The 27,710-nt window shown below is 58.2% G+C and overlaps 1 protein-coding gene across 26 annotated transcripts in view; it reads right to left on the reverse strand.

Moving 5' to 3' along the window:
* Ablim2 (actin binding LIM protein family member 2) overlaps positions 1–27,710 on the reverse strand; it is a 110,138-nt gene that overhangs the window by 11,147 nt on the left and 71,281 nt on the right. For 7 of the 26 annotated variants that reach the window (XM_063230232.1, XM_063230231.1, XM_063230238.1 and 4 more), the window contains 7 exons: positions 24,208–24,309; positions 23,677–23,730; positions 18,156–18,275; positions 17,228–17,280; positions 16,507–16,645; positions 6,156–6,217; positions 908–962 (listed from right to left, as the gene is read on the reverse strand). In XM_063230232.1, the coding sequence (XP_063086302.1) occupies positions 908–962; positions 6,156–6,217; positions 16,507–16,645; positions 17,228–17,280; positions 18,156–18,275; positions 23,677–23,730; positions 24,208–24,309 (585 nt within the window). Of the gene's footprint in view, positions 1–907; positions 963–6,155; positions 6,218–6,351; positions 6,507–8,193; positions 8,397–14,496; positions 16,646–17,227; positions 17,281–18,155; positions 18,276–23,676; positions 23,731–24,207; positions 24,310–27,710 lie in introns of those variants that run through there. The other 19 variants (XM_013157450.3, XM_063230248.1, XM_063230245.1 and 16 more) reach the window with 7 other exon arrangements.

Below are 27,710 nucleotides of genomic sequence, written 5' to 3' on the forward strand. Positions count from 1 at the left end.
CACCCAGAGAGAGACATGTGCTTCGGTTTACCCAGTTGTGCAGTGGGCACCTGAGGGCAAAGCTCTTCGGGGTGTCACGGAGACTGATGTCGTCGCCTGATCTGACTCTGCCCCGGCCTCCTATGGCTCCTCCAGCAGCCTTCCCTGCCAAGTCTTCCTCCTTCTAAACTGCTGGGCTCTGCCTTCTGGCTTTTGGGAGGTTTTCTTTTGCCTCCTTTTGTGGTGTCGAGGATGGAACCCGGGCCTTGTGTGTATTGGGCAAGTGCTTACCCGCTGAGCTACACCCCAACCCTGGAACGCCTTTCCACCCCACTGAAAGCTCCTCACTGCCCAGGAAGCCAGTGGCCGGGAGGCCTGCACACACAAAGGATCCGGGCAAGACGGGCCCCCTACGGGGTGGGACTGGTCCTGGGTTCCTGCGCACCACATGGGAAGGAGCAGGAGAGGTCTGCCCCTCATGCTGCTACCCACGCAGGCCGAGTCCCAGTCATCCTGAGAGCGAAATGGGGCGAACACCCCACACAGAGTGGGAGGGCGGCCCCAGCAGCACCTGCCACGTGACCAGGTTCACCATCTCCTGCCAGCTCCCTGGTTTGAACCCAGGGTCCCGGAAGGCCAGCAGCGAGCCGGGGTGAGGCAGGACATGACCCTGCTGTGTCGCTCAGGCTCTCCTGCTAGGACACTGCGTCCTCAGGTGTGCAAGGGCCCCCACAAGCTGGACTGTCCTGCACCTTGGATGGGCAACCCAGTGCTGGTAACAGTCGCATCCTCCCCGGGTCCCCTTACCCACTGTGACCACAGCCTTCTGCCAGGAGACCCCAAGAGGCAGTCTCAGAATGAGACTAGTGTGAACGGGTCAGCAACCCCATGCCCAGCCAGAGGCCCACGGGGTCCCTGCGGTGTGTACCTCGCGTGCCCCAGCCGACACCTGGCTCTGCTCCGCAAGGGGCCATATTGGCATTCTGGAAGAGAAAGAGAGAGGGGCAGCAGGAGGCAGGTGCATGGAATGGCAGGGCCCAGGCCTCGCACAACCAGGAGGAGGCTGCCAGCTGCACACCCACGGTGGCGGGGTGACCCCCAGGTGACGCAAGCACCATGCTCAGAAAAGTCCAGGGTACCAGCTCCACAGACCTGCCCAGTGCATGCTAGCCTGGAGGCCTCCACTGGCCCCGCCTGTTAGGTCTCGGCTCTGACCCACCTTCAAGATGGCCCTGGACTGCTCTGGAGCTGGCAAGGACCTCAGTGGGTAGCCAGGCACTGGTTCCCTGCCTTTCCTCTGCTCCCGTCACACCCATGGTGCCCAGGGCCCCTCTACTCCTCTGTCCCCAGTGCCCAGGGTCCAGCTGCACCGGTGCATGTGGCCATGTGCCGAAGTTCAGCTAGCCGAGGCTGCAAGATGAGAGAGGCCTTGCCCCTCCCCTGGTGCCTGGCAGCTGCAGAGGTGGCTGCTTTGAGGACTAAAGGAGCCTGGTGGTTAGTAACAGCCCCAGGCACAGACCCAGGGCGGTCATCAGTCCCTGCAGAGTAGCCCTGGTTCTGACAATAACCCCCAGGGGTGACACTGCCAGGGGCCCCAGGCAACAGCCCCTGCCCACTTTGGGTGCCTCTGTCAGCTGCCCACAGTACCTACCAGCAAACTGCCACATTCATGTGCCATGTCCATTCATGCCCAGAGTGCCTGCCCCCTCCGCCTGCCTGAGCAAGTCACCTCCATAACCGCACACCTCCCTGCAGGGTCCCCAGCACTGAGGGCATGCACTGGTCCACAGGGGCCCATAGCCCTCTCCAGTTTGCTCCTGCCCTGGCATTTGCAGGTGCCTGGTGTCACCCCCCGCAGCAGGCTGGGCCCCCAGAAGAAAATGCCTTATTGATGCCTGATCCCAACACCAGCACAGTGGCTGAAATGAGGTCAGGGCTGGAGGCCAGTGCATCTGAAACCAAGTGCAGGGATGACATTTCAGCCACTCTTCAGGGGAAGGGCCAGCGTGCGGGCCTTGGGTCCCATCAGAGGGACAGCTGCTCCCAGTGGTAACGCACTGGGGGGAGCCAGGCATTGAGGAGCTGGCTGTGGCCTAGAGCAGTGGCAGCAAATGTGTGGCCACCTATGCAGCAGGCTGCTTTATCACAGAAAGCTCTGAAAGCCTCCTTTTGCCACCCTAGCGTGTGGGAAAAGACTCCAAGCCGAAGCTCTCCATCTGCAACAGGGAAATGGGCCTAGACAGAAGCCAGGACCTTCCTCCTGAGGGGCCAGCTGAGAAGCGGGTGAGTGTGTCAGTGGAGGCTGGGCTCGGCCTTTGCTGAGAATGGGTTTTTCTGCATTAATCTGGGTTTTGGAAGCACTGTGTGCCAACAGGGTGCAGCCTGGTGATGGCACCTCATCTCCGTTCTAGCCCTGACCCCCAGCCTCCTGCTGCCACCGCTTCCCTGGAGGAGTTTATAAGAGCAGGGCTTTGTGGCACTGTCTCAGTCTCCAGCCAGCACCCTGGTGCACCTGTGTGTCCTGCCAGGTCTCCATCCAGCAAGGAGCTGGCCTGCGACCTCTCGTGAAAGGGAAATGCTGCCACCTAGTGCTTATGCTTTCCCTCACAGCTATCAGGACACCTCGCCTCCTGATCGCACCCCAGCAGGGTGGGCACTCACCGCTCCCTCAGACCCGCCTTGCTAGTCACCATGGGAGAAGGAAGTGCTAGGTGGGTCCACAGCTGGCCAGCAGAGGCTCATCCCGTCTCCTAAGGTGCAGCCTAGGGCCCAGCTCTGCAAGACCTCAGCGCCAGTGAGTCCTGGGTTACTCCTCACCCAGAACGTGCCATGGAGGTCCTGGGGGTTTTGAAGGCAAGGGACCACTTACTTCCCCTCTGGCCAGTTTGCAGCATGGCTCCTCAGGTGCAGCCTCTAACCTCACTGCAACTTTGGGGAGCATTGTCACTTACTTTAATCTTTTTCCAAGATTGCACAACAAATTCATGGGACTGGAGAGACGCGAGCCTGTGTTTTACTTTGCAAAAATGCTACTGACCTCACTATCAACAGGGACAAGGTCACTTTTGCTTGTCCTGGCTGCCGTTCTCTTCTTAGCATGGCTACACCGCAGCCGTGCCTCCTCGAGCAGCCACGATGGCACAGGGGCGGGGGCCTCCTTTCAGATAACGGCTCACATGGGAGCACGTTACAAGGAATACAGGAGACGATTCCACAGCCAGGATGATATCTGTCTCCATCATAACCTCAAGAGGTAAGGATTTTTTTTCAATTTTAGGAAATAAAGATTCAAAATTTAACTTGTTCAGAGACAGCAAGGATTGGAACTGATTGTTTTGGGGGTGTGTGTGTCTTTCTGAGACAGGGTCTCACTATGTAGTTCAGACTGACCTTAAATTCACTTTGTAGCCCAGGTTGACCGCAAACTGACAGTGGCTTTCCTTCCTCAGCCTCCTGAGTGGTGGGATTACAGGTGTGTGCCACCACTCCTGGCTTCATATAGGTTTGGGACCTTTCCAGCACTACAGTTTAGAAATCTCAGGCCTACTTAATTTGCTAAGGTATTACTTGTACAAATTATACACATGCATAATTTTAACAAATCGTGTATGTTTGTACATACATATTTTGTGAATGTTCTACGAATATGTGAAAACTGGCCTCAAAAGATGTATATTTTTCCCATAGACCCATTAGATTAGGTTGCTGTTCGTACTAGTCAATTATTCTGTGCACTGTGATTTTTTTTGTTCATTAAATCCACATCTTGTTTCAAGAAAGCTGTATTCAAAGCAGCTATCTTGTATTTTTTCAAACTGTCTGGCATGGTCACACAGGGTTGTTAGCATGAATTAAGGTTCCCTTTTCACATGATTTTCTGTTAGTTTCTCTTAGCTTCTGACACCAATGTGGCTACTCCTGTTTCCTTTACAGCTGTGATTCTAGTACTTCTTTCTTATCATTTACTTCTAATTATTTAAAAGTGACTCTGTATCTCGGGACGCCTCACTCTGCCAGGGGTGCTTCGTCAACCCCAAAGCACAGCCTCTACCTTTTAATATAGCATCGGCCTGTTCACGGGGAACATTAAGGTTCTCAAGATGGACTATCTTTCAGGCAGAGACCACACAGACCTGCAGGGGGCCAGCAGCCAGGTGGCCAACAGCCAGGAAACCTCTCTACTTCATCGCCAGGACACCCCTGGTAGGTAGCTTTCATCCTGTCTGTGTCCCGGGAAGGTGGTGCACATCCACCTCCCGCACAGGCTGGTTACTGGGTCATTTTAGTGACCTCTGCATTTGTGGTGCTCTGGACGTTTTAAAAATATTCACCCTGGACAAGACCTTTTCCTGCTCTACCACCAGACAATGAGCCACACTAGTGGTCACTGTCACAGTTGTGCCTGTGCCAGGGCCAGCAGGAAACGCATTATCCTCTTCTCTGTTTGTGACATGAATTTTCTCCTGCTGTCTCTTTTTCTTTTTCTTGTGATTTGGTATTTGTAGGATTTTGCCTTCCCAGCATTTGCACTTTTACTTCTCTCCCCACCCGACATTCTTTTTGCAAGTAAAAAAAAATTAAAAAGGCCCCTGGTAAACGACTGGGCACTGCTGGCCCTCAGCAGCCATGTGGTCAGGAGCTCCTTGGGGGCCCTAGGGGGAGGACCCAAGGCCAGCTATGGGATGGCAGCACTGCAAAAGGTGGGTCATTAAACATTAAAGTAGACTCCCTGCCAAGAGCAGCCAAAAAAGTACAAAATGGTCTTAGAACCACAACAACCCCCTCCCCCAAAAGGGGAAGAGTATTAGAGAGGAGAAACCCCAAAGGTCAACACTTGGTGGAGCCAGCGCCAGATCCCGCAAAGTTTAAGAGTTGGCCCTCAGTGGCCCTGGTGGGCTAAAGGCCGTCCTGCCAGACTGTGGGCCAGCTGTTCCCAGCTGTCTCGGGTGACCCCGAGCTCTGCAGATGCCACTGAGGTCCCCCTGTGCCCGTCCCTCACATTGAGCGACACCCCAGGCCTCAGTGTGGCTGTGTTCACAGTGAGCCCAGCATCCAGCAGACCTGGACTAGAAAACAACTGCTCCGGGTAAGGAGAACGTTCTAGACAGCTCCCCCAGTGCCCTGGCCCTGACACTGAGCAGGAGATGCATGTCCTAGTGGTGCAGGGGCCTGGGGCACCAGTCTCCTGTCCCCTGCTTTCCCTGTGGCAGTGAAGTGGAAGAAGTCCTTTGGGGAGATTCAGAGCATGCCCCATGCACGGTTCCTGGAGTGGCCCATTCCAGAAAGGGCAGCACGGCCCGTGGGAGGGTTGGGATCAGGATCAGGATCCAATAGGATCTGACCATGCAGAGGACTCGGGGTCCCTGTGGGCAGGGCCTGGCACCAATACTCAGCAGCAGAGGAAGACAGATGCACACAGCTGGCCCCAGAGGTCACTTGTGGTGATGGATGGTAAGGCCCCTGACCTCAAGGTCAGGGCATCCCCAGGCTGCACATCCCCTGTCCCAGCTGCTCCAGGGCAGCAAACAGACCTCAGCATCTCAGCGGCTCTCTTGAGAGGTGACAGCCCTGGGGGTGGAGGCTCGCTTGGTCACATGACAGGCGATGGCTCTGGGACTGTCAGACCCCCCCCCACACACACACATCCTCCCAGCGCAGGGGCGACTGCACTGGGCCTTGAACCGGGGCATGGAACGGAGCCAGCCTGGCATGCGGCTGGGAGCAGGAAATGGAGGAGAGCCAGGCCATGCCAGGGTGCCATCCCTGTAATCCTGTGGTCCTAAGGGCACCTGCGGCCCAGGCAGAGACACTGGGCTCAGGGGCACAGCTGCCCTTCCTGGGCCTCCCTGAGCTCCAACAACAGCAGGAGGCAGTGTCTAGGCGCCTTCCTGAAGCTGGGTCTAAGCCCCAGCTGTCCCCCTCTCCCCACCCCCACATGCTGAGGTCCCCTTGGCTCCCGGGCACAGGAGAGAGGGCATGTGGGTGGCCAGTGTGGTCTGGTCCTGCTGTGGAAAAGGCCATGGTGGCAGCAGCCCTGAGCAGGGCCCTGGAGGGCTGGTGGGCGAGCAGGGGCCCCGCCTCTCCTCCCGGCTGTGCGGTCAGGAAGCCATGAGGTGGGTCTGGGCGGGGGAGATGCTGGCTGTTAGCACAGCGTGACCCAGAGGGTGAGTACCTACCCGGTGGTCCAAGCCGTTCTTTCCGGGTCCTGGGGGAGAATCGGATTTGGAATAGGGGAACCCTGAAACAGACACAGCACAGCCTGGTCACACGCGCTCAGCACGGCTAGAGAAGGGCGCCCTGGCCAGCCTCCTGGTGGAGGGGACACAGCTGCAAGGTGACAACATGCAGGAGGCCCCCGAGGGTCTCTCTCACCTCAGCTGGGACCGTCAGTCCCCAGGGCGCGCACTGAGGAAGGAGCCAGGACGGGTGCAACTGGCACCCACTCACGACCTGAAGACAACAGCGGGCACCACGCTCGGCCTCATCTGTCCTCAGGCCAGCTCCTCACTGTCCAGATGGGGGTAGACCTTGACACGTGGGGGACAGTAGGGCTATGGCATTGTGCCAGAGTGGGGGCAAAGGCGGGCCACCCCAGCCAGCTGAGACCTGGAGACGTCCGTCCTCCCTCCCTTTCTGGTTTTCTTCCTTCCCTCCTTTCCTTTTGTGAGGCAGGTTCTTATCGTTACCCAGGCTGGTCTTGCATTTGTGCACTTAAGCAGTCTTCCTGCCTCAGCCTCCCAAGTAGCTAGGAACACAGGCATGCACCGCCGGTCCTCGCTAACAATTTTACTTTCTAAAAAAATTCCCAAAGTTCTTTGCAGCAAGAGGATTTTCACATTAAAACCCAAATTGCCAGTTTTTCTTGGGATGCAAAGGAAGGGCTAGTGTGAGGCCCTTGGGCCCTGGTCTGAGGCCCTGGGCCCCTGACTCCCACTTGGCAGCCTCGCTGGCAGGGGCATCAGGAGGGGCTGGGGCTGGACGTGGCAGGGCTGACTCTGAGTTCAGTGTCAGCATCATCCTGGGGAGAGCAGAGGGGAGTCCTGGGGAGCAGCCTGCCTGGTTCAGAGGGGCGCCTTCTAGTGAAGCAGCCATGGCACAGCCTCCTGCGCTCCATAGGGTGGGGACCCTGCACCAGGAGCACCCTTCACAGGCTGTCTCAGGCCCTAGACTGTCTGTTCTTCCACCAGCTCGGGCCCCAAGAGTAGGGGCCACGTCAGCCTCTGGGCGTCCCTAGCTGGCACCAGTGGTGTAGGCCAACCACACACCAAGAGTTGACCAGCCATGTATTTTTGGGGTCCTGGGCTGCCCCAGGAGAGCAGTGGGGGATGGTGGTCACCACCTCCAGTGCTCATGAGGTCGTGGTTATGCAGAGGACTGGACACTGTGCCGCCAGCACACACAGCACCAACTGCCACCTGCCCATGGGCTTCTGAGCAAGGGTGGGGGTCCAGTGCCTTTCACTCGGGCTCCTCAGGGGCCCAGTGAGGACAGGAAAGGACTTCATACAGGCCACAGGAAGCCAGTAGGAGATGGTCCAGCTGGGGACCTGCTCCAGGACTTGCAAGCCACAGGGTGGCCCATGAGAAAGTTCTGGATAGAGGTCAACAGAGGTCTTTTACAACATCAAGGCTGGGGCCTCAAACTGCTCATGGCAAAGGAGACCCCTGGTCCCGTGAATTCTTAGGTACCCAAGAGAGAGCTGGGTGAGGGGCCTGAGGCTGGGGCTGCTGGGCTGCTCCTCCTGCTCCAGCTTCTCTGAGGTTCTTCGAGATGAGTGGCCCAAAGACAGGTGGATACCTGCCTGAGGTCACCCAGCTCAGTAGCAGCAGTCCCCAGGCAGAGGCAAGGATCCAGAATCACCTGCTGCTTGAGTCACGCACAGAGCTGGGCACTTCCGGGAGCCTGGGGGGCTGCTTAGCTGAGGCATGAGCTGCCCGGGAGCCTGAGATGCCCAGCGAAGTGGTCCTCATAGTAGGTCCCCAACTAGCACCACTAATCTCACCAGGGAGCTGGGAAGGCCCCTCATCAGAAACACGTTCTCAGCCCCATCGAAGACCTACAGAGTTGGAACTCAGGGTCCAGGAATCTGGCCCAGTGTCCAGGCTTTTACCAGCCCTCCAGGATGTTTGGCTGGACAGCAACATCTGGACACAACTGCCCACTCAGATCAGCAAGTGCCCATACTGAGCCTGTACCTCACCCTATGCCAGTTACCTGGACACACACTGTAGGCCCCTGGCTGGGGGAGATGACGCCACGCCCAGACTGCTGACCATGGTCCTGACGTTCAGCTGCATTAGGTGGTATAGAAACCCAGTTTCCATGAACCCACTTCACACTCCATGGCCCCTGCAAACAGGGCTCAGGGCAGCTGCCTCAGAGAGTGCAATATACTTCCTTCAACCGTCAAATATGATCTGGAGATGGAAGGAGAAGGGTGATCTGTTACATGCAGCCCCACGCTCCCCGGTCTGCTGTCCTGTCCTCTCTGAGTGCTGCCTTTCTCCTGTCACCACCATTCAGAGAACATCTTCGGCCAACTCCCTGTGCCACGTCAGGACACAGCCCGGCACATTACCGCGGCCCGAGAAGGCTTCCATCCCTCGTCCCTTCTGACTGGTGTTTTTGCTGACTGTAGATTCACACTGACAATTCTTCTTGTTCAGCCATGAGACCTGCAGCTCCCTCCTGGCTGCCACAGTTCCAGCTGCAAAATCTGCAGCCTTCAGTTGGGTTTTTCTTGCATTTTCTCACACAGTATTTTCAAGAAGGTCGTATATATTTCTTGTGGGGTATTTCTTTCTTTCTTTTTTGAGTATTGAAGTTTCAGATGTTTAAGCATAATTGTTTTGGTATGGGTTTCTTTGATGTTCATTCAGTTTCTTGAATTTGTAGATGTGTGCCTTTTGCAAAATGTGCTGAGTTTTCAACCTTTGCTTCTTTGAAGAAACAGATATATACAGATACAGGTATAAAGATTGGAATCCAAGCTTATATTGGGGTGCTCTATCACATCTCCAGCCCTTGCTGTCTTTATTTTTGGATAAGGTCTTGCTAAATTGACTCCAACTTGCAACTCTCTTGCCTCAGCCTCCCAGGTTCTGCTGGATTACAGGGTTCCGCCGCCATGTTTCTCCAATACTTTTTCAATCCCTTTCTGTCTGCTGTCCTTCTTGGAATCCAATAATGCCAACGCTGTCCTCCAGGCCCCTTGGAGTGTGGTTCACTCTGCTCCTTCCCTCTGCTGTGCACACTGTCTGCAGGCAAGGATTCTCTCTTCTCATATTTGCTTGTCTCCTTTTGAATCCACTCAGTGGATTTTTAATTATGGTTACTTTATTTTTTTCAGTTCTATAGTTTCCATTTGACTTAAAAAATAACTTTTTTATTACTGTGGTGGGATTTTGTCGTGCTTTCATTGGTTTCAGACGATTTATAAAGGCTTAATAAGGCATTTTTTACGGTAGATGTCTTAATTCCAGCATCTCATTCTTTGCTGCTATCTGCTGATTGTCTTTTTACACAGTGATAGCTAACTTCATGGTTCCTGCTGTGTGGTACCAAATGCTGGATATCTGCATACTACTTCGAGAAGGGCTCTGGTCTTTTTCAGCAGACTGTCCCCTGTCTAGGTTCAGTGGGTAGGGTCTGGTGACATCCCATCTTCGTAATGCATGTCACCTTCCCTGATCTGCCAGGCTCCCCTGGAGCTGTGCTCGTGTCCAACCCTGCTGGCACTGCCCGTGATGGATATATGTCCTTGGTGGGACGGGAGACCCTGCCAGGCCATCTCCTGGCATCTCCCACGGCTCTGGGCACCTGCTGGCCTCCTGTTCAGTGTCTGCAGTGTGGTGGGGAGAGAGGCATCTGCTGTTATTCCTGGGTTCATTTGCTGTGCTCAGTGGGAAGAACAGGGAGAATGGTGTCCAGGAGCCTCATCTATGAGTTGCTGTCTGCATCCACCACACTTGGTCTCTCTTGGGGAGGGATGTAAAGGGTCTGGAGAACCCCGGTGCAAGAATGGTGTTTCAAGAACCACCATTATAGCATCTCTTCACACATCCAGCCATGGCACTTGATTCACATTGCCCATGCTCTGAATGGGAGCCCATTTTACAGACTAGGAAGCTGAGACCTAGTGGGATCAAGTGATCCACATCACTTGAGTGCCCGGGGCTTTTGGCTTTAGGAGCCCATCAGCCCACCTGCTCTGAGCAGCCCTGCACTTCCCCCGAAGGCTCCCTGTACCTTGCTTCAGCACCATATGGATGCCTGTGGCTCCATGCTCTTCCAGTTGCTCTTGAGGTCAAGCAGTTGACATTCAAGGTGCAGCCTTCATGGGTGTCCTGAGGTGGTACAGCAGGTGGATCACCACAGTACTCTGTGGACAGCTGGCCAGCAAGCTCCTCCCAGTCAGCGTGTGAATGCAGCCACGTTGGCCTATGCAGGTCTAGTCCCTCCCTGAGCCTTGGCTGTTCCACTCCAGGAAGGAGGTAGTGGAACCTCACTGCAAGTCCAGATGACGGTGGACAAGAGGACCCTAGAGCCGAGAGGGCAGCCCTGAGCCAGCTGAGCATCCGAGTGTGCCCCGCCTGGATGTCTTCTGAGGGCCGGGCCGTAGGACACTGCATGCCTCCCACGTGCACCCTGCCAGGAGGACTGGGCCAGCCCCATCTTCCAATCTCAGAGAGCTTTGTCTTGTGCCCAAGGTCACTCAAGAAGTGACAAGCACTATATGGTCCTCATGTGGCCTCCTGGGCATGTCCACAGCTCCATGTGCATAGTGGCCACAGACATGTCCGCATGCCACCAGGAACCTGAAGCACTCTGTCTGTAACTTCTATTTTCTCCTTTGGATGTGCCTGGATTCTGGGGACCAGGGTGGGTGTTGGGAGCCATTGAAACTGGAAACTGAACACACGTGCGGCAGTGCAGCATGGCCCAGCTGACCCCAGAACAAGGAGTTGCCTCAAAGGACAAGATAAACCACAGCTGAGGCCACCTGCTCCAACTCCAATGAACTAAATAAAGACTGTAGCTGTAGGTATTTCGCTCCTGTAAACGCAACATGGAGCTCTTCTCCTGAGATACTTCTCCTAAATTAAGCACAGCGTGTTACTTGACAAAGTCCTTGAACCACGTCCAAGGTCTGTTCTGCGGTTTTCACTCTAACCCCTTACTTGAACACTAAATAAATATGGGTCACCCAGAGACATTCCATGTCTTAGCTGCTAGAGTCTCAAACTCTGCAGAGAGTTTTGATCCTCCTGGAGCCCTAAAATCACACCACTTATCTCATTTATTTAAGCCTTCGCCGTACACTTGTTTGGGACTGGGGATCTAGGCCAGGCCCCCGATAGGTGGGGTCCCCTGGTGCACCCCATCACATACAGCAGGCTCTCTGTGCCATGGCTACTTTCCTGAACCCTATGACAGCTCCTGGGCTGGGCCTTCCCCCACGAACTCAGCACTCCTGAGGTAAGACATGGAGCTTCCCGTAGCAGTGGCGAGCTGCAGACACTTGGGCGAGTGAGGGGGACACCGGAGCCTGGGGTGGAGCTGAGGCATGGTCCATGGTGACACCCAAGCCCGGAGAGGCACTGACCCTGCCCTGGTGTCTGAAGGCTCACCCTATCCAGTCCCTGCTGCGGGAAGTCTGCTGCTTGCAGGTCTGGACGGTGGAGAGCCTGGGACAGCCCCAAGTTATGATTGATACATTGCATCAACTTGAGCAGTGCTCAGAAGTTTAACTAACAAGCCCAGCTGGGAGCCAGGAGCCTTACTTTGGAAATATCCTGAGCCTGTGCAAGAGGACGGCAAGGAGATTTTGTGAGCGCTGCAGAGGCAGGGGTGATGGGGTCAGGTGGGGTGGCCTATGCACAATACAAAGGAGGAAAAGAGGCTCGCTGTCCACCTCCTTTGCCCTGGCTGCTTTGGCTGGCTGCTGCCTTGAAGCATTGCCCTTGTGCCACGCCACCCTGCCTTGGAGCCAGCTGATTACGGACTGAAACCTCCACACACTGTGAGCTAAACAAACCTTTCCTTCCTTAATTTTGGGTGTCAGGTATTTTACCTCAGCACTGAGAGAAAAGAAACCAAGACACCTCACAAAGGACACGGCTGCTCCCCAGGACTCCCAAGTATCCACTTCTGGGCCAGGTCCTCCCCAAACCCTGCAGCTCCCACTGCCCCTGGGGGCTCATGGATAAGCAGGGGCAGAGAGCACCTGGTCTCCCCAAGTAAATACTGGTCTTTATAGAGAGACCAGGCTGGCTATTCCCTGCCCAAGTATTTGTATCCCACATGATGCCTAGTTGCTGCTGGATATTAGGTGGCCTCCCTTGGCCTCTCCTCCCTGCATTCCCCAGTGCAGAGCCGGGCTGGCACCTCCATTCTGGCATCCTCAGTTCCACCCCCACCATGTTCTCTATGCCTGGTGACCCTTGCCCATGGCCTACAGCATCCCTGGGGGCCATCCCACCCACTCCACTCTCTGTCCCCACAGGAGAACTGACAGAGTGAGCTGGGAATGGGGCAGGAGCGTCATCGCAGTTTGGGTCCAAGTGGTTCAGGCTCACGTCACCCTGTCTGCCTGCACTGAGGATGGTAGGTGACACCTGGAGACATCAGGCAGGGCGCTGGCGTCTCAGATACCAGCTATCGAGAGCTGGACCCCCCAGGCCTGTGCCTCTGGTCCAGACCTCTGCTCTGACCTCTGAGCGGAGACTCCACCTCCTGACAGATCTACCTGGATGGCTCTGGGTCCCCAAACCAACAAGGGAGACCTGCCCGTCAGCCCCCACCTCTGACTGAAGGCTCCTTGGCCCACCCTGATGGAATGGCCCACCCTGATGGAATGCCCCGCCCGGGGTCTTCTGATTCTGCCACCCAGGGCCACAGCCCTTCCATGGGCTCCTGCGCTCATACAGGGGCCCCAGCCAGCTGGACTGAGGGATTCCCCCCCCCCCTCACCACACAGCCACGGATGCCCCTGCCCATCCTCTGCCAAGTGGGTGTCTGTGAGTTGAACCTATAGGGAGCCTATCTCTCGCTGGCTGCCTGCACTGCCCACGTCCGCCAGCCACACCTCTGCCCTCTTCCCAGCAGCCACACTGTTCCCGTAGTTCTGCCCTGGGTCTGCTGGCCACGGCCTCCTGCCTTCCGCTCCCACATGTAAGAGCACACCGCACGCCCTCCCTCTACCCCCTCCTGCACTGGGTACCATGATCTACGGGAATTTGGACTGTTTCTGTCTACTTAGAACAAAGTACGCACAAAAGATGCACTGGGTAACTGGGCTCCGCCTCGTTTCCCTGGGCCCTATTTTGCCTGCGACAGGATGAGGAAATGGGGCGCTGATCTGACCCGATGCCTGCGGCTCCACCCCACAGGTCTCTCCTGCAGCCCCGGATACGCTGGCCCTGCCTGATGCTCCCATGGCAAATCAGTAGCTAGGACCGGAAGATGTGAGGACAGTGTCCTCCCACCTGGGACTCTGCTGGACTGGGGAGGAGGACATCCCATCAGCCCCCTTCTTCCCACGGCCACCAAAGAACCCAGCCCTGCAGCAGCACTGGGCCCTGTGTCCCAGCTCCCAGAAAACACAAGCACAGGACTCCACAGAGGGCCTCCCGGGAGAGCTCAGAAGGGGACACAGTGCCAAAGTGACAGGCAAGTTGGGGCCCCCCTGTGCTGTCTCTGTTGCTGATTTACGCTTTGCCCATCTGTCTCCGAGCTCCACCCCTGCGTCCTGTCCCTCTGCCCCCCTTAGGCACTGTGCTGGTTGAAGAGGGGGCTCATTCACTTTGCAAGTGTCGGGGTTCTTCTAGGGGCCCTAAGTACCCTGGGCAGTGTCTCCAGCCAGCCAGGATCTCTGACTACAATGCATGTGTGTGTAGGGGCTTCAGAAGAGAGGGCAGGGCCGGAAAGAGCAGAAACAAGCTGTCTAAAGGCCAGGGCAGGGGACAGGCCACCCCAATTCTTCCTGGGTATCAAGCCTCATCCTACGGGGAAGCAAGCGGATCAGAAACAGGTGCATCCGTAAACCAGAAATGGGTGTATCTGTAAGCCACATTACTGTCCATGGTCCAGAGAGTCCTAGACACAACCAGGAAAGGAAGCCATCAGCATTGAATGCACGTTTCTTCACAGAGTCTGAGAACACAGCCCCATGGTGGAGCTGTCCCTGGGTAGTCAGTCACCCACCTCCAGCTCGGTGCCACCTAATGCCACGCCCAGCACGCTCAGTAGGGCGGAGGGATGGATGAGGGCGGAAGGATGGGCTCGGTCCCAGGGGGAGAGGTGGACGATGTCCTGCAGGGAGGAGGGTGGACTGGGCCCTGGGAGCCATCAGGCCCCCAGCAGGCAGGGCGGCACCTGTGACTGCACCTCTGTCTCTTGCCTGCCCGCACACGGCTCCGTAGGGGCTGCGCTGGCTGCCTGTCTCCCCCTTGGGATCCCTCTCAGTGTCTGGCACAGAGTGAGGGCTCAGTAAATACCCATTGAATTTAACGCAGCTTAATTCAACCAACATTTATTGAGCGCCCACTGTGCTAAGCATCACAGTCCCCCTCCCTCCGCTTGCTGTGAGGGGCAGCCCTGGGGCAGGCGGGCACAGCTTGCCAGGTGCTGAGGCTCCGCACAGTCAGAGGTGGGTACAACGGGCCCGGAGCCGGGAAAAGAGCACGGAGCCCACAGGCTGATGGGGCAGATGGCAAGGCTCATCTGGACAGGTCTAACTCGCAGCCGGTCCTTGGCCACATGAGGAAACAAGGCCATGTCACGGGGACAGAAACAGACACAGAGAGACCCAGGGCTCCTGTGTGCAATGCTGACCCAGGCAGCCCTGGAAAGCGAGGCAGGATGCAGCCATGGTCGTGGCTGCACGGCAAGTGTGGCAGAGGGGAGGACACATCCACAGTGTGTGTGCCGTGCAGGAGGTTTGTGGGCCACTGGGCTCCTGCAGCTGGGGGCCAGCGTGGCGTGCAATGGGGGTGGCAGAAGCGGTGGAGGCGGCCGGCAGGTCCCTGCAGCTGTGGGTGGCCTTCAGAGACCTCTGCCCATCAGCCCATGTGTCCTAGGATGGCCAGAGCACCCACACTTGGCATTCGCAGATGAGCAGGGTATGGGATGAGGGCTATACATTGCGGGTCACTCAGCTCAACAGTGGCAGCTGTCTCCAAAGGGGCGCCTTCCTGCAATGTCCCCTCTCTCAGTCCTGAGCCACAGAGTACAGCAGGAATTGCTAGGGACAGCAGTCACGGGCAGGGGGAACCAGGATGGCAGATGAGGCCTGCGCCCCTACCCCCCAGGGAAGGACGGGAAGCTGGAGAGCGCCCTCTTCTGATACCCGGATGTCCACACTTGGTACTGGAGCCAGTGATCAGGGCAGGCGGGGCTGCCGGGCTGCTCCTGAGCTGGGGCACATGAGGGGCCACGCATGCAGGGCAAGGGCTGCAGGACAGTGAGTGGCTGCCCCCGGGAGGCTCAGCCAGCCACAGGGGAGAGCAGGCCCTACACACCGCACCCTGCAGACCCCAGGGGACTATGTCAGTGCCCTTTGCCAGGCCGACCCCAGCCTTAGGCACTGGCTCTGAGGCCCAGAGGGTGGAAGCAGGAGGACCGCTGTGCACAGAGGCCCACGCCGAAGAGCACGCCTGTCCTAGTTCACAGCCGCCCTGTAACAACCACGGCTCAGGGTTCTGCACCTCACGTGTCCCTCTCCCAGGGGCCACTTTCACGGGTGGTAACGCAGTGCTGCTCAGAATCACCGCAGTGAGGGTGAGGATGGGTGGCAGCCTTTCCTCGAGCACCTACCACCTGCCAGGCAGGGCACCCCTGGGCCCTAGCCAAGTCTCCTGAAGATGCATGAGGTAGCTTGGTCACACACGGGCGAGGATCTGTCTCCTGCACAGCTGGACCTGTCCTCTGTGCCTCAAATCACGCCCCCTCTTCCTGCCTCTGCTTCCACCCTCAGACCCCACCTGGACCATGTACAAAGACCCTAGCCGGCTGGGACCCAGAGGTGCTCCCAGGAGGTCCCCAGGGAATCCAGTGGCTCTTGCCTTGACTTTGTCTAGGATTTACAGCAACGGACACGACCTTCCCAGCTCAGTCTTCACAACATCCCAGTGGTGGGCAATGGTGGCCTTGTCACCCGGGCCTCTCCAGCACCTCACCCAGGGCACCCTGTCGCCAGTTCCAGCTCTGGACTTGCTCTAGACCATGCCCCCATCCACTCTGGGGGAATCGGGCCCTGAGGGTACTTTCCTAGCATGACTTGGGATCCCTGCCTGCCCACTCTGGAAGTGTCACCAGGAGACCCTGTGCCCTGGCCTCTGTGTGCACATCGGTCGACTCATGTCAGGGCGAGGGTGGCATTGGAGGAGGAGAGCCTCTGCTCTCCTATCTGGGCTGCCCTCCAGGGCCAGCTCACTGTCATGTGTCCTGAGATGGCTGTGCAGCAGGGGCCCCGAAGCTGGAGGCCTTTGGGCACAGCACAGCGCCCGGCTCAGAAGAGCCACTCACGTGAGCAGAAGCTGTCTACAGGCGCCCTCGGGAGTGGCTCTCGCTCCAGCCCACTACTGTGCGATAGAGACCGGCTGTCCAGGTCTGGAGAGTTTGTCCTTAGGTCAGCATCTCCCTTGGGCAGCAGCCAGCTGGTCTTCTACAGAGGAGAAAAGGTCACGTGAACTGGGAGGTCCCTGGAGCCTTCTAGCAGCCTCCTTAACCTAGGAGCAGGCCCTGCAGTGAGGAAACTGTGTGAGCAAGGTGCAGCTTTTAACAGAAGTCTCTGCTCCGGGAGACTGGAGGATAGGACTATTCGGTGTAAATGCTGTTGCTCCATTTCATGGATGAAAAAACCAAGGCTCAGGGAGGGCAGGGCCCCAAAAGGCACCACTGGAGCAGAGCCATGCCTGCCATTCACACCTGCGCCCCCTCTCTGGTGACAGCTGTGCCCACGAGCTCTGTGGACCCTGGTGGAAAACCAACCTGATTCACAGCTGTCATCCCAGCACCCCCAGAATGCACTTCGGCACAGTGTGTCCTCCCAGTTATGGAGCTACAGCTCGGTTACCCGACCTCCAGCCAGGATGTGGGCAGCAGCCCCGTCCTGAGTACAGGAAGGAGGTGGTGGGCACGCCCCCCACTGTGGTCTGGAGCCCTAAGGAATGGAAGCAGCGGAGGAGTCTGCGGCCCCAGTGGGAAAGGCTAGCACAGTGCTGGGGTGCACTTGCTCCTCAGTTACCTTCCTGTTATCCTGGTCGAAGCTTCCGTCTTCCCCATCCGATCGCCGGGCAGCTGGAAGGGAAAAATCAGTTTGTAGAAGCAGTGTGCTGTGAATTCTGGTTTCCTACTTTATCACTACGGTCAGAAATGGAACATGAAACGGGAAGAGGTCAATGGTGTGAGCGCCTTTTAGGGGCTCAGGGCCCCGGCAAGCTGGCACAGGCCCAGGGCGGAGCAGCAGGTGCACGAGCAGAGCCTCGGTTCAGTCTGTCGCACCCTTAGGTGTGGACACCCACGATCTCAGAGGCAGCCACCAGGCAGGTGCCGGACGCTGTACTGCAGGTGGAGCGTGGAAGGGCCGGGACAGCTTGGAGGCCCTCGGGGCCAGATGCAAGCCAGGTACTGTGTGTACATCGCTGCCTGTCCACACCAGACCCTGCGAGCAAGGGCCTCACGTCATATCACAGATTAGGGAGCAAGTCTCAGGGACTTGCTCAAGGTTGCAGACTAGTGGGGACAGAGGCGGCAGGAACCCTGGCAGTCTGGTGGACCCAGAGTCCTCTCTTGTCTCCCCTGCCTCACTGCCCACAAAACACAGAACGTGGCGTGGCTTGTGCCACCGGGCAAAGTCCATGCAACAAGAAATGAAAAACACAGCCAGAAGTGAACTCAACAACAAACGCAAGAAAGTGTAACCTTGGCCCAGCTCGTTACCAAGGACACCACATGCAGCATCTAGGGCAGGTCGCCCAGCAGCACTGCCCTGATTTCCAGCCAGTGCACCCCACACGGCATGCGGAGGTCCCAGCTCCCTTCTGCAGCATGCAGACACCCTGAGCCGGAGTGCCAGCCCCATGCATGGCAGGACTGAACCCAGCTGGCCGTCCCCTGGCCTGCAGAGCAGACCCGGGTCGGGTGGGACAAGCCAGCCACGGTGGGCTTCTTACCTGCAGCCAGGGGCGGGCTGGACCCTGCCAGTCTTTTGGAGCGCCCCGCCTCCTGCACCACCAAGGACAAGACTGACACCAGGCCAGAGAGCTTGGACATTGGGGATTGGACTACAGGACCTTGATAAGATAAGGCCAGAATCGAAGACTGAGCACTTCCGTTCCGGATGCACGGACATTTCCCTGCTCTACGGCTCCCTGCTTCATGGCTCTCTGGGAGAGATGGTGATTTTCAAGGTGTAAAGGAAAGATCTCACACTTTCCACTCCTAGGGCCACTGTCTGCCAAGGAGGCTGTGCCAGGGAGACGGGCAGGGAATACACAAGCCAAGGCGTGCCGGCAGCACAAGCGCTCCTGTTGTCTGGACAACAGCTGTTGCTCTGCAGCAGTGGCCTTGAGTGTGGCCATGCATCAGCCCTGGCTCCTTGCAGCTGCCCAGCACATCCCAGAGGAGAGGCGGCCAGCGGGGACCTGGAGATCTGGGAGTACCATCCATGCAGGCAAAGCCCCTGGAGTCCTGCTGGCCAAAATAACCCAGCCCCATTCCTGCCAAGCCCGGAGCCCTGGGAGCAAAAGGCTCTGGGTGAAATCCCTGCCCACGGAGCTCAGTCAGGGGACCTGTGGGTCCTGTCTCCAACCTCCACACAGCTGTGGGCGATGGGGTGGCCACGTGAATGGCTACAGAGCTACCACAGGGCTCCAAGTGGCCTGGCAGTGACAGGGAGGGGACATTGCTCAGGCTCAGCCCGTTCCCTCAGCAATGCCACCCCACACACTCAACCAGGCCAGGGCGTCTCTTAGCTGAGTGCAGCAGCCCACACAACAGGGGATGGGTTCTCTTGGAATCAGGCGCTTGGGCAGGAACAGGCGGACACCGGTGCTTTGCAGCACTGGTAACTGGCTTCCTCAGCAGCTCTGAGCCTCAGTTTCCTGACCTGTGAAGTGGGTAAGTGATGCCTCCAGGTGGTGAGGACCCCAGGAGAGCACCAATGTGAATTCCAGAATAACCAACAACTCAGAAGAAATTAGGAATAAACAAGAGGCCAGATCTGGGCTAACTTGTGACCACCGTGTTGAAGCATCAGGAAAAGGCAGAGGGGCTCAGGACAACCAGAGGGAACATGGCGCAGGGTCACACAGGCAGCTCCTGAGCTGGGGATCTGCCTGATGTGGGGACCCCTCTCCCAGCTCCCCTGGGGACTGTCAGATTCTTATTTCCTCCCTGGATGAGAACAGGCCGGGCTTCACTGCTTCCCACACGCCACCTTGTGAGTCATTTGTAATTTGAACACCCGTATATGCACCCATTTAAATATTTATTCATTCCTGTGCACTTACCCATCTAGCCTTGTCACTTCCCACCCATCCGTCTGTCCACCCAGATGCCCAGCTGCCCATCCACCTGCCGCTCATCCACTCGTTCACCCGACCGTCCAACCTCTTGCCCCATCCACCCCCATCCGTCCTCCTTACGTTGACGTCACCCATCACCAGCCACTCAGACTCTTCCTCGTCATTGTCAGTCTGTGCCCCACCCACTGATGCATCCACCTGCGCCCACCCTCTGCCCACTGCCCCGCTCTGATCTGCTCCCCCCGCTTTACCCCCCCCCCTCTCTTGCACGCCTGTCCTCCTGAGTACAAGGCAGGCAGAAGAGTGAGACACAGCTCTGCCCCGGCGGAGCCCCAGGCCAGGGAGCTGGACAGCGGGAGGAGGAGGAGGGCTCCAGATGCCTTGAAGGGGGAGCCACTTGGCTCAGAGGTGTTCTCCAGATGCCACGATGAGTGCCTGACCATAGCTCCTAACAGGACAGGCACTGGGTGGCAGTCCGGGAAAACCTGCCCTAAGGGCACCAGCATGGGCAGGGGTGCAGGCCTCACTCAGAGAGGGCGGGCTGGGGCGCAGGTGAGGGCTGCACCCAAGCCTGGCTGGGCTCCCTGGAGCCTGGGATGACCTACTTGGTTCTTCCTGGCAGATGTGTGCCTTAGGGGACTCTGGGCCACATCGCCCAGTTCCCCCTGCCATGAACAGTGTCCCTGGGGCCCTGTGTCCTCAGTGAACCCCTACAGAAGGAGTCTCAGGCCATGGCCATGTCCACTGTGTCCCTGGGTCTCCTTGGGCGCCTGGTGTGGTGAGCGGAATAAGACGGACACAGCACTTCTGGCCCAGGGCTCCCAAGGGAGGCCTAACTAGCTAAATCTTGGTCACTTCTGACACAGGGACACCTCTGACCTGCAGGACTCCCTAGACAGCTGGCAGAGCTTCGGGGTCATCCTGGCCACCATCCCAACCCTAACCCTAACCCTAACCCTGTCACAGGTGAGAGTCCTAGGTGAGACCAGGGCTGCGGCAGCCAGGCCCAGGGCCGGTGTCTGGTGGGTGCTCTCCATCCAAGGGGCCTCGGCAGGTGTAGGACTCAGTCAGGCCTTGGCCAGACAGCGCTACCCCTGCCCTGGGGCTCTCGGCCTCCAGACCTGGCTTCTGAGGACGAGCCCGCCAGCGTGGTCAGCCCGATCTTCCCAGAGCTACGCCTGTCTGTGCAACTGAAATTAAATTACAGTGTAATTACAGGATTACACTGAGAGAATGATCTCCTGTGTGTGTGTGTGTGTGTGTGTGTGTGTGTGTGTGTGTGTGAATGCCTGCCTGTATATGTGTGCTATGCCTGGTCCACTGGCATCTCAGCTTTGCCACCCATGTGTCCCCAGCACTGGGACAGAGCCCAGCCCATTAACAGATGCTTACAAAATACTCCTTGGATAACAAAGGTCACCTTATCCCCTGGTCCTTGGCTCCTCATCTAAGGACTTAGGGCATCTGCTCGCTGGCCACGTCACGGCTCAGAAGAAAAAGAAAGTGTTGTCGATGCCTCGGGCCCTGTTGCTGCCCCTGCCTCTCCCCTCCTGGTGACCCTGACTGGCCCCGTCTGCGTGTTCTGTCTCCTGTGCCTTCTGGGTCATGTGGAGCCACAGCACCCGTGCCCTGAGAACCCCTCGCGGGAAGTTGAGCCTCTGTCACTCCTGTGCCCTCAGGACCTCTGCTGAAGGCGTCCCCAGACCAGCACAGAGCCTCGCACTTCCCTCTGGATGTGGGGCCTGCTGTCCCTGCCCTTTCCTCGCATCCCAAGAAGCCCAAACCAAGGGAGAGTCAGCCCTGCAACCGACAGGATCTGGAGAGACGTGAGGGACAGCCCACTCCCCTGTGCCCAGGGCTGAAGGACTAAAGAACGATGCATGCTCCGAGTGGTCACTGCTGCTGTCCAGGCAGGTGGGTGCCCCTAAGAACACAGTGGCAGGAACGGCTCTGTGGCCCTCGGGCCTCCCGGGGCCTGCGGGGAGCCCACCTGCAACAGTCCACGAGCTGCCACGGCTCCTCTCCATCGCGGTCCTAGACCCAGACCCCCTCCCCATGTCCCAAGCACCATGTGTCATACATTAGATGGCTGCTAGGTGACACTAATCGTCCTTGTCCCTAACACCATGCATGGTCCATCCTGGGCTGTGGGAGGAGGGGACTCAGGCATCAAGAAGGAGAAAGGCTCCTGGGAAAACAGAAGCTCCGGTGAGCTGGCAAGTTACAGACTTGAGGTCCTAAGCTTTTCTACTACTGTAAGGAAAGGGTGCTACTCGGGACTGACCATTTCCGTCTCCCAAGAGGCACTGCCGGGTCAGAGTCCCATGTTCTGGGTGTGGGCCTCACACACACACATGTGCACATACATATGCACCACAGACATACACATGCACACACACGTGCATGCACACTTACACATACGCACACTTCCACCAGAATCTAAGCTGCCAGATGCAGAAAGTCCTATAACAACAAAGTCTCATGGGTGGTACAGGCTGGAAACCAGGCACGTCACACGCTGTCTCCTGAATGCACCCTAGGGAGGCCTGGTCACGCACAGCCTGAGTTAAAGCTCCAGGCTGTGCCCAGCCATCTGCTATTCACAGGGCCCCTCCCTGCGAGACGGGGCCAGAACTGCACTCAGGTTTAGCCCGGGAACAGAGAGGAAGCGGGGGCTCTGTAAGACCTCGTTCATGGCATCCCCGACATGGGCTCTGGCACTTGTGCAGGGCTTTTTTAAACAGGTGAGCCTTACACTGCCTTTGGACGGGAGACATGTTCACAGCCGCAGTTTTTTGAGCACAAAGATACTGCACAACCTCTGCCATCCCCCTGGGGCACAGGCGGAGGCCTGGATGCTGGGCCCTGTCTCCTATTTTCTGTCCCCTCTGCCCCCCTGGGGCTGCCCTTTCCTCATCAGGACAGTGTGGCACCCAACTCGACACGCAGACCTGAGGTTGCTTCGTAGAAGGGCCTCAAGTCACCTGCGGCTTGGGCTCAGGACCAGGGGACCCACAGGCTCCAGGCAGGCTGTGCAGCACAGGGCCATGAGGGGTGCTTAAAGGATGCTCCTCCCTCTGCCCAGGCCTCAGTTTACCTCTTAACACTCAAGAGCTCATCCAGGCAATCTAACAGTCACTTTCCCACTCGCTCTAACCCACTCTGGAGGGTGAGACATGGGCTCAGGTTTTCTTGCTTGGGATGAAGGAGAGATGCTCAGAGCGTGGAGCCTGGCGGGTCACAGAGGAAGTGAAACAGTGCGCACCCCGAACTCACAACCAGAGCCACAGCTCTACCGGGTGGGCGAGTGGACAGTCACGGAGTCCCCCTACAGGGCACGTCACAGGCTGCTCCCTCAGCGACCCGGATGAGTGCCTCCCTCCGGCATGGATGACCCCCTGCCTTGCACTAGCGGCTGCATGCCTTCCCTGTATGCACACAGCACGGCACAGCACGGCACGGCACGGCACGGCACGGCATGGCAGGCTGCATCTGCACATCTGGAATCTCACCAGGTCCCCACAGGGCAGGGTGGCAGGGACAGGTCCTGCTTTGCAGATGAGGAAACAGAGGCTCTGGCAGCAGCCCCTAGTCTCAGAAATCCCAATTCAGGTTCCTTCTGTCCCCTGCTCCATAGCATAGGCAGTCGGCTCCCTGACACCTGTCCCAGATGAGCTCCAGTGGAGAGGGAGGCAGAGCCCGGGGCTAGGGGATGCCCTTGCCGGTCAGCTCCTCCCCTGGGCAGGAAAGCCCTTTAGCTAAAGGCCAGGCACTGTGTGCTGCTGTGGGAAATTCTTAAACACAGGACCTCGGTCCTTGCTGAGGTGTAAGTGAGAGATTCTGGGGATGGCTCCCTTTCCCGATAACCAGGCAGTGACCAGGCGGTGATCAGTCGGGATGCTGCTGCCCCTCCCACAGGACTGGAGCCAGCCCGACTGCTTCCCTGTAGGTTGCCTCTCAGAGACTCCAGATCACGGACCCACCAGAGTCCCCGCCAATGTCATTTATGGAAAGGGGCCCTCCACACACCAGAGATGGCACATCTGCACCCCAACAGCGAGGGCCCCATGCCTGTGCCACACCAAGGGGGACACAGCGAAGGACGCATTCAGAAGCAAGGGGAGGCCAGACATGCAGGGCAAACCAGAGCAGAGGACTCCAACTGTACCATGCTGCTTGTAGATAGGGGGTTTCCTATAGATGTTATCTTTTACGCCAGTGTCTGGGAGAGAAGAGAAACAAAAAGGAGAGAACAGGAGGGTAAGCAGCAGACTGGGATGATTTCTGCCTGGTGGCGTTCTCAGGGCCACCCAGTCGCCCAGGCTCAGAATCACCAGAAAGCCGCTGGCACCCAGGAAGGATCTGGGGCCAACGTCCCACACCTACAGCAAGCACCCCCACTCCAGATGCTACCTGATCCAAAGGGGACAGGGAGAGAGGTGGTCAGGGTGGGCAGCGAGAGTCGGGACACACAGGGTACAACTGGCTCAGCCCCTCTACTCTGGGGCGAGAGGGGGCAGAACCTCCCCAGGCACGGGGGACTTGGGGAGAGACTCACATCTGTATCTGTTTGGGGTACGCAAGCTCAGGGTTTTTTGGGGTGCTGAGGAGAGGTTAGGGAATCATGGGGCACTGGCTGAGCCCAGACAGGCACAGTGCCTGCTCTGTGCACTCAGGGCAACATCACACAGGAACCTACCTGGGACGTGGAAGTGGCGCGGTGCCTGCTGGTAGGTGGCGGAGGGCGGCCGGCTGTCTGACAGCACCGAGAGGCTGGGTGTGCTGCGGCCGCTTTCGCTGCCTCCAGACGGGAGGGCAGGACCGGCAGGCGGGACAGAAAGGCAAACATCTCTCACACAAAGGCTGAGTGGCACGGAGCCCCTCTCCTGCCTGGAGGGGCAGCCCATGCCCTCCGCCTCGTAGGGACCGCAGAGCGGTGTCCATAACTCTCCGGCGGGCCCACGACTTGTTAATCCAACCTTGAGGTTATCGGTCAGTGGGGCCAAGAGCTCCCTGGCGCCAGAGGCTGGGATCCTGGAGTGCACACCCTGTGCCCCTGTGCCAAGGCGGGCTGTGACCCAGCGCCTAGCACCCTCGCCAGCACCAAAGCCCGCCCTCCTGGGCTGCCTTGAACCTGTGGGTTGCTGCCTGTGCGACCCTTCATCAGCCGCAGAGCAGGGCTAAAGCACTAGGACAAGCCAGAAGGGTCTCAAAAGCCGTGGGGTAATTCTGTCAGCTATGGCCTAAGAGAAACCTGCATGACCCAGTGGTCTGGTACGGCTATGGCTGCCTCGGGGCGGACTGAGGGGCGACTCCTCTGACCTGACCCCCCCACCTTGGAGGTCACTTCCTGCTCCGCGGAGGAAGTTGGATGAGCAAGTCACAAGTGCAGGTGGCCAGGCTGCCCAGGGAACACCCCTGCGACCCCCAGCCACATAAAGATGGCGTGATGGACGGGACATGACGGCACTGGACAGCTGACGAAGTGGCGTGAGGTCACTCGAGACACCCAAGGCCAGTCATCTCTTCCGAGCCCCAGGGAGCCCCCCCCAGGATGCCAAGGGGGTGGACCTGGGACCTTCTGGGAGACCTTGCCATGCAATGGGACTTCCTTGGTGCTGAGTGTGAGGTAGGGGACCTTCAGGACCCTGCAGAGTGGACAGATGCTAGCTGTGCTCATCCCACTGGGCCTGCCTTTCATGGGCTCCTGCGCCCTCTGCAGTCAGCCTGGGCCTTGCGCCAGGGAGGCGGGGCCCACACACCAAAAAGAAATCACAGTTGCCCAAGGGCATCGAGCAGGACAGCAGCAGGACTTCGACAAGAGCTCAGCGTGGCCTCACGGGCAGCTGACGGTGCTCACACCAGGTGCAGCCAGCTGCCATGGCTGCCACATGCCAGAGAAGACTGCATGCCCGTGTGCAACCTGCACACCTGTGTGCACATCTGTTTCAGGAGGGCTGCTGTATGCACAGCTGCACATCCGTCTCTGCAGTACCCATGGTTCTTATCAGCTGGCTGGAGGGCTGAGACCGAGGGGAGACAGGCCCATTCTTGGTGACCCAGGTGACTTGGGGCCTCTAACAGTGGATCCTGCCTTCTTGGCCCCACTGCAGTGCCCTTCCCAGCCCCACTGGGCTGAGCCTCCCTGGGCCAAGAGCCCCAGGAAGGCCTGACCATGCAGAGCACCACCTTCCCTGGGCTGCACTGAACACAGCGCCCACTGACTGGGACCCTGCGTCCTCTCAGGGCACCCACGATGGTGCCGCAGGTGCAGTCACCAGGCCAGCTCCAAGTGGTTCCAAGGGCATCGAGGGGCTCCCTCCCCCACTCAAGGCCAGCTTCCTCCCTGGACCCTGGAGCTAGAAACCCAGGGCACGAATGTCACAGCGGCTGTGAGAACACCTTGCCAGGTGTGAGAGCGCCATTGTGGAGACTGCTTGGGCACAGTGGTGGGTCCACCAGCTGGGGTCATGTCCAGGGCATGGCCTGTGGTGGGTGGGCAGCCCAGGCCACTGCAGAGGCCTCCTTTGTCTTCTTTTTCATTGAAACAAAGCTTTCAATTAAAACTGTAGAACAGCTTTGGGATGCACAGGGGGTCCCTGCACGCTCCAGACCCAGTCCCGTTGGTAACTCTGACCCCCTTGTACCAGGCTTTGTCCTAGTTCCTCGTCTGTCCTGGGACCTGACTGGAAGGACGCATCACAGCCACCCACGCAGCTCCTCCCCTTCTTGGCAGTGGCAGAGGTGCCTTGGTGCTGACGGTGGTGACAGCGCTGGCTGGGAAGCGCTGGCCGGGATCCTGCAGAGCGTCCCTTCCCTGGGACTCGGCAGCCTGATAATTTCCCTGCATGGGCCTCAAGCTGTGGCTCGGGGAGGTTGCCACGGTGGTGGTAATGGCTACTCTCCACCCCACTGCATTGAGGACACCGGCACTGGAGGTGATGCTGGGCTGGGGACAGTGTCCATCAGTGTCTCCGCTGCTCTGCTCTTCCTGTCCAGTCTGTCCCGTCTGGGTGGAGGTCAGGCCCCCTGCTCCATGGCAATGCAACACACCGAATTCTCCTGCGCTGATATGCGTCCCTCCTCCTCGTCCCCCTCTGCTCATTCTGGGCCTCCTTCCCTGCAGTCTGGGCTCACGGACCAAGTCCCTTGGCTGACGCCTGGGTGATGGCTCCGATTGCACCTGCTAGGTCCTTGGTGCTCAGTGGCTCTTGGTGACCTTTCTCAAGGTGACAGCACAGCAAGCCTGTGAGGACTGCAGGTGAGAGGTACGCAGGTCCACGTGCAGTGCCACCTGCTGCCACCCCCTGCCTGCATCATCAGCCAAGGCCACCTGTGCAGTCCAGGCTCTGGGGTTACAGTGAGGAGGGGACGGCCAGAGAAAGGATCACTCCAGGAGGGGAGGCAGGCTTGACCTGCGGCCCACAGCTGGGCTGCTCCTTCCCTCCCGTGCTGGGGCACATGGTGTGAGGAAGGCTCACTGTGTCAGCAAGCAGCAGCTGCCCACACGAACACCCTCAGCAGTGCTGGCTCCCTATGGCACCCCATCCTCACCCACCCCTGGTGCCTGCCTCCTGACAGGTGAGAGGTCATGATTAAAGTTCACAACTGCCAGGGACTAAAATTCATACTAAAGTGAAAGTGACTGCTACTAGCACTCTACAGAATGTGGGTGTTGGTGAGAGGGGATCCTGGGATTGAGACACCAGGAAGCTTTTCTAGCTTGAAAGAGGGGGAAGAGGTCAGGGCCCCCGCCCCCATGTGGCCAGGTGGGAGAACGCTGGTGGGGAGCACTGTCACCCACAGCATCTTTCAGCTGGGAGCCTGCGGGGAGGGCTGTCTCAGAGGGTGGGCAGGGTGTCCTGGACACGGCTGTGTCTCTGGTGGCTCAGAGTGGACCTGGAGTCGGAGGGTGGCTCCAATTCGTGAACAAGTGTCAGAGCAGACATCTGTATCTGACCTGGACCAAGGACCTCTTGCTGAGCCTTCGTTAGGTGGGTGGGGGGCAAATGCTAGGCTGAGCAGGGGCTCCCAGGCCACAGACGGCCACAGAAGCCAAGCAGGAGGCAGAGCCAGGACTGCCAGCTGCCCCACACCCAGTCCTGAGAGGGCAGGATTGCTCTGGTTGCTAAGCAAAGGTGCCAGTGGCCAAGGCAAGGAGGTGGCATCACAGTTCCAAGGCCACCCACAGTGGTGCCTCCC

This window comes from Cavia porcellus, unplaced genomic scaffold (genome assembly GCF_034190915.1).
Source record: "Cavia porcellus strain 051 isolate PalLab524CR breed Dunkin Hartley unplaced genomic scaffold, mCavPor4.1 scaffold_18, whole genome shotgun sequence".
Classification (NCBI taxonomy): domain Eukaryota; kingdom Metazoa; phylum Chordata; class Mammalia; order Rodentia; family Caviidae; genus Cavia; species Cavia porcellus.